Source organism: Pyrgilauda ruficollis, unplaced genomic scaffold, assembly GCF_017590135.1.
Source record: "Pyrgilauda ruficollis isolate IOZ18807 unplaced genomic scaffold, ASM1759013v1 scaffold187, whole genome shotgun sequence".
Classification (NCBI taxonomy): Eukaryota; Metazoa; Chordata; class Aves; order Passeriformes; family Passeridae; genus Pyrgilauda; species Pyrgilauda ruficollis.
In genome coordinates, this window is record NW_024517762.1 from 243,234 (window position 1) to 249,233 (window position 6,000).

The window sequence follows — 6,000 nt, forward strand, 5'->3', positions numbered from 1 at the left end:
CGGCCCGCTCCGCCCGGCCCCGCCCGCACCGAGCGCCCCGGGCCGGGGGCGGCACCGCGCCACGTCACCGCGCCCCGCCCCGGTGGCACCGAGCCCCCCCGGGGGCCAGGGACCCATCCCGCCTCCGTCCCGGTACCCCCACCCTGCAGCCCGGCACCTCCCACTGTCCCCGGATCCCCGTCCTGCATCCCGGGTCCCCACTGTCCCCGTACCCCCACCCTGCCCCCTTGGGACCCCTCCCAATGTCCCTGTAACCCCACCCTGCAGCCCGAAGACACCCCCCTACTCCTAACCAGGCGTGCAGCCCAGGGAGCCCCCGGTGTGCACCCATCCTTGCGGGGACCCCCAGTCCCTGCCTGCCAGCCATGAGACTCAGGGTGCTGGTGGGTCTCGGGGAAACTGCTCCATGAGCTGTAACATAAAAATGTGGTCCAAGAGCTTCTTCAGGAAGTGTCCCCCTGAGCTGCTCTTGCCTGTGACCCATGACAGACAAAAAATTGTTTCAAAGCCCAAAATTGCCTCATGTCTGAGGGGCACGTGGGCTGTAATCCCAGCTCCTGCACCCCAGCTCTCCCAGCTGCCTGGCTGCCCTAGCTGTGACGTGCACACCCCTGTGCAACCTTCAGACCGGAGCAGCCAGTGCTGGCCCTTTCCTGCAGGGCAGAAAAACATTCCTGAGCTTGTTCTTCCACAGAGCCCCATAAGCAGCTTCCCAGGACAGCCCTGAGTGGCAGGATATTGGTGATAGACTGGTCTCACCTCCTTTTGTGCTCCCGTGCTCAGACACACCTCACACTGATTTCCTTGTATCTGAAACACCTGGACTTTCCTGGTTCGGGAGGAATGTACAAATTGCCCCTGTGTCGCAGGTTTGGCAGCACAGGAAATCCCCCAGAGCATGGTCCACCTCAGCTTCGAGGCAACTCACCCCCAGGCAGGTGGTGAAGCTCCTCTCTGGACAAACCTGTTTCCCAGGCACTGCCCATCCTGCTGAGTGCCTGCCAGTGGTGCTTGTGGTGAGAAACCATTAGACAAGATCCAAAAGAGAGGAAAAAACGAAGGGAAGAAAAAGGGAGAACAGGTGGGGACTAACTGCGGTGATGCCAACTGGCAGGCGCTGTGGTGAGAGAGGATGAGGTGAACCACAAAAGTTCTCCTTTTTCCAGCTCACACTTGGATATACACGCGGGGCTACGCTTGAGGCACAATTTCCTGCGAGAAGGGAGGTCTCCTGGCCCTTCCCAGGAAAGCTGCACAGCCACAGAGAGCCACTCCTCTGGGTTTTCACCTGCTCCTTTGAGGCAGACAAGTGCAGCCAAGGCTAAATCGGGGAAACCCGGGGAAATCCTTTCCACTGACTCAGACAGGAGGAAAAGGCTTTCCTGCTATTAAAAAAGGAAAGTGTTGGTGAATATCCACCCACCCCAGCTCCAGCTCAGGATCAAGAAGTCAGAAGCCAGCGCTGCAATGCTGGTGTGGGACCAGCACAGGGGAATCCCACCAGCCTCTGGGCAAGGAGCAAATCCATTCTCACCCAGCACCAAGGCCTGGGGTCAGGGAGCAGCATCAGCCAGCTCGAAGCCTTTCCAACCCCACAAAGTGCGTCCAGACACACGTTAAGCCCTAAAAACATTTATTATCTTAAAATTAAACACGTCCATGGCTTGCTTTTGGTGGCTCCATCCCTGCTGCAATTTGGAAGTGCACCCCTCCCTCCCCCCCCCACCCCCAGTTCCTTGTTCCCAGCAGCACTACAAATCCCTTCTCTCTTCCCAAAGCACAAAGCAGGATGGTTTTGGTGGGATCTCAGTTTGCAGGAAGCCATTGCAGGGGTCCTCAGCAGCATTAACCACGCGGGTACAACTGTCCTCCCCTCAAAATCCTAATTTCTGATTCCAAAATGAACAGCCTCATCTGCCTTCAGCCACTCGGATCAATTTCACTTCAATCCACGGCAAAGCAAATCCAAGGGCCTCCTGGCACCAGGGGAGCTCAGCTGTTGGGCGCCCTTGTCCTCGCCAAATCACTCCACTGGTGATTCCCTCAGGGCTGCAGCTGAAAAATAGCATTAAATCCCAGCCAGCTCAGACGTCACCGCCTCTGCACGGCATGGCGGGGGCTGGCTGGCAGGGAAAGGCCGGGAGCTGGAGCCTCTCACTCAGCCAAAGCGTGGAGGTTTGGATTAGTGGCTTGCTTTTTCCCGTTGTTTCTGGGTAGGGTGGCCATTCCTGAGCGTGGTGGCTGCTCCACAAATGCAGGTGCACCCAGCTGGCAAGGTAACAGGGAAGGAGTAAGGAAGGTTGCAAAAGCCCAGGGAAATCCCTGGGGCAACACCATTGTCCACCTTGGGTCTCCATTGCTGCTTTCACCCTGGAGTGCAAGTGCAGCACGGAGCTCAGCTCTGCCAGCAGCTGATGTGGGAGGATCGGGTTGCAGCCTTGGCCAGCTCCCCTGGATCTGAAGGTCACCTCGTACCCAGCCTGTGCTGCTGGAGAAAAGAGGTCTGTTCCCACCTGGTCGGGTGGTGAGGTTCAAGGACACACTCCAGATGTCCCTGCCCACCCCCGGGAAGGCGAGGAGGGTGTGAGCACCCGGCCACTGCTGAGCTGGAGGGTGCAAGGGGAGAAGAGCAAGGTGGCTTCAAGTACACAGCAGCAAGCAAGAAAAATACTTGTCAGAAAAGGGACTTGGTTTGACTAATCCTGAAAAAAATAATGGCCATAAATTGTTATTCCCCAGTGCAGGGAAGCATAAAGATTGAAATAATCCAGTCTGAGCTGCAAAGCTGAGGGCAGGCAGTAAGTGGCAATGAAGAAGGTGCAGGTTCTTCCTCTCAGGCATCACCGATAAAAATCCAAACCCCATCAAACCACCCTTGCCCCAACCCTGCGGCCCTGTGGGGTGGGCAGGATGGCACTGGGGGCTCAGCCTCGGGCTGCTCTTTGTCTCCCAGAGCCCCCGTGCCTGTGCAGAGGCTGCTGGTGCTGGGGCAGGCGCTGTGCCCGCTGCTGTCCCAACCTGCCACCACAAAGCCGCTTTGTGCAGAGCCGGCCGGGCATGTCCCCAGCCTCCTCCCTGCTCGTGGCCCCGGTCTCCCCCCATGCTGCCTGTCCTCTCACAGGCCAGGGAAGAAGGCAAGGCCACACCAGGACAGGGCACATCCACCCACCATCTCCTCTTCATCCTCCCACCATCTCCTTCATCCCCAGCTCATCTTCCCCATGACTTCCCAGTGGGTCACATCCCCCCAAACCTCTCACCCCGCTGGGATGGACCCTTCCCTGGAGTGGGAACTGGGCAGCCCAGCCTCTCTGGTGAGCTGTCCCACCTCCCCCAAGAAGTACATCACCCTGGTAGATCTCCCAGCCCTTTTATTCACATGGCAGCCATCACATTCAGTCGGCAGGAGAACCATGGTCCAGGAAGCTGTGAAACATCCCAGCACTCCACAGGATGAACTAAGTGGTTGGGGCTGTTAGATTCTCCCATGCCATTCCCAGTCCTAAAATAAGCCCTGCAGGCACTAACCCCCTTGCAGAGGGGCTTCTGAATCACAGCTAAAAGATCCCCTTTCAGTTAAAAGATCCTCTCCATTATCATGTCCAAGCAATTGAGAATTCCCCCTCCTGATTGCTTCCCCCCCTCCCCAAAAAGCCCCCAAGCAGCTAGAGCAGAAATTCAATGAGCAGCCAACCAAGCTGGGCAGCAGGAGAGTCCACGTGCAGGAGGCCAAGCCTTGTGCCTTGCAGCTGGGAGGCAGGTCACAAGACTCCTTTCACCAGGTGATGCTTTTCTGTCCCTTGGTCCCTGCCCTGCATCCACAAGAGCCCCAAGGCAGCATCTGCTTGCCATAGGCAGCGTCCAAATTCCAAAGAGAAGGGCAGTGCCCTGTTCACACCTCTAGGCCCTGGGGTGAGCAGCAAAGCTGCTTCCTGGGGGATAATTCAACTGCCCAGCAGGAAGAGCCCAAGGACCCCTGCGGATCCCTGCTCCCTCTAGGGTAGACTGCAGCCTGTGCCTCCTTTCCCCACGGGGAGCAGCATTAAAAGCATGGGGATTAATGGCATGGTCCCTCCCCTCCACGTCCCCTCCTTCGCTCTCAGCTGCCCTCTGAGAGGGTGGGAAGGAGCCCCAGGGGCACCCAAGACCCCCCACCCTGTGCTCGCCTTCAGGGGCTCTCGGCCAGGCCGGGGGCTGGGCCGGTGGCCGGGCTGGGCTTGGCGAGCTGCCGCAGGTCCCGCACGGACCTCACGGCCCACTGGGCCAGCTCCCGCAGCACGCCTAGGCCCCGCAGCTTCTGCTCGAAGAGGCTGAGGCGCGGCGGCGGCGGCGGCCCGTCCTCCTCCTCGCCGGGGATCCCGCGGCTCTCCAGCCGCAGCAGCTCCTCGAGGTGGTAGGCAAAGGCCGAGACCTGGAGCAGGACAGCCGCCAGCGCCCGGCCCAGGCCCGCGTCGGCCTCGCCCAGCTGCTCCCGCTGCTCCTCCAGCATCTGGGCCAGCAGGGCGCGGAAGGCCCGGTAGGCCGCCAGGTTCTCCAGCAGCCGCTGGGTGCCCGTCTGCTCGTCCCAGCGCTCCACCGCCGCCAGCGGCACCCCCTCCATTGCCGCCACGCTGGCCGAGGCGTCCAAGCCCTGCTGCTCCACCTGCAGGGTGAGACCCGCCGGGGATCAGCGGAGGCAGGACAAACGCGGGGGGATCCCCAGCCCTGAGCCCTGCGGCCGTCGGGGCAGCGCGAGCCGCCCGAGTCTTGCCCAGGTGCGAGCAGGCCCGGATCCAGCAGGACTCCGTGCCCCATCCCTGCCAAGGGCCAGACTCCTCGCACCCCGGCACAGCTGCCCAGATCCCAGCAGCGCTCCCGGCCCCGCGGCAGCCAGAAGGAGCAGGGCAAACTCACGTAGGCGTCCAGGAGGTCAGCGACATCCGCGCGCATCTTGCCGGCCAGGCGGATGCCGCGGCTGCAGAGGTCGCGGCGCTGCAGGGCAGCGGAGGGGCTCTCTGCGGCCGCCATGCTCCGGGCAGCTGTCACGGCCACCAGGCTCCGGGCGCAGCACCCGCCCGGCCCGGCGAGGACAATCCCTTGCTGAGCTGGTGCATTCCAGCCGGGAGCTCCGCTCACACGTCCGCTGGCCTGGTTCTCCCCCTCTTCCGTGCCTGGGGCCTGGCACCACGCTGCAAATTCCCGCCTCTGGGATCAACAGCGACAGATTATTTCCCTAATTCCCCCACGCATCGCTACTCCAAGTGCCTTGCCCAGAACTGTCTGGCGCAGCAGCAACAGGCTCCCAGCACCGGCTGACCCACTCCTCCCTCCCAGCCACACAGTGAGATTAGCAGCACGCTAAGCCCTCGGCTCATTCCAGAGCGCGGGAAACCACTGCCGGGAAGAGGTGAGCAAAGCCCAGACATTGCTCAACACCTCAGCCCGGGCAGCCGGCTGGAGCCTGAGCAGGGCCAAGCAATGCTTGAGGGCAGCCCCCAGGCTGGAGATCCCGCAGCAACCCCAAGCCAAACTGCAACCCAAACCCTGGCAGAAGGATCTGTGCCAGATGCTTCTAACCCCCCCTTCCCCAGAGGCGTCCTGCCTAAAGAGGGGCTGCAGATAAGGAAAGATATCCCAGCCACGCCAGAACACCAGCCACCCCACAGGTGAGCTGCACACACCAAGACAAAAACAGCCCTTCGGGTTGGGTTGGTTTTTCCTCAGTATGTTTATTTTGGTTATGCATTACCTAGATCAAGAGTGAGAAAAACCCCAGGAATTGAAAAGCAGCTTCCCATGAATACACAGTGTGCCTGGCTGGGGGTCCCAGGGCTGGGGGGTCCCCATATGCCCAGCAGCCTCCTTGCCACCCCGTGGCTACTGCAGAAGCTGCTGAGCTTGGGGAGCCCCTGGCCACGGCAGCCCCCAGCCCCAGCCTGGTGGCCCAGGGCCCCTCAAGTGCTGCTCGTGCCCCCTCCAATCCCTCCCCGGGAGGAGAAAAAAAAAATAAATACAGGGGAA

At 60.9% G+C, this 6,000-nt stretch overlaps 1 protein-coding gene across 2 annotated transcripts; it reads right to left on the reverse strand.

The window, feature by feature from the left end:
* Positions 1-1,734: 1,734 nt before the first annotated feature.
* CNTF (ciliary neurotrophic factor) lies at positions 1,735-5,300 on the reverse strand. Of its 2 annotated transcripts, XR_005954916.1 has the most exons (3): positions 4,894-5,300; positions 2,345-4,642; positions 1,735-2,268 (listed from the first exon to the last, which is right to left on the reverse strand). XR_005954916.1 is itself a non-coding variant. In XM_041465214.1 (2 exons), exons 1-2 carry the CDS (start codon positions 5,005-5,007, stop codon positions 4,169-4,171), a joined length of 588 nt encoding a protein of 195 aa, XP_041321148.1. In that variant the 5' UTR covers positions 5,008-5,300; the 3' UTR covers positions 1,735-4,168. The 2 variants fall into 2 exon arrangements, 1 of the variants encoding a protein (XP_041321148.1); XM_041465214.1 differs by having other exon boundaries at positions 1,735-4,642.
* Positions 5,301-6,000: the final 700 nt, after the last annotated feature.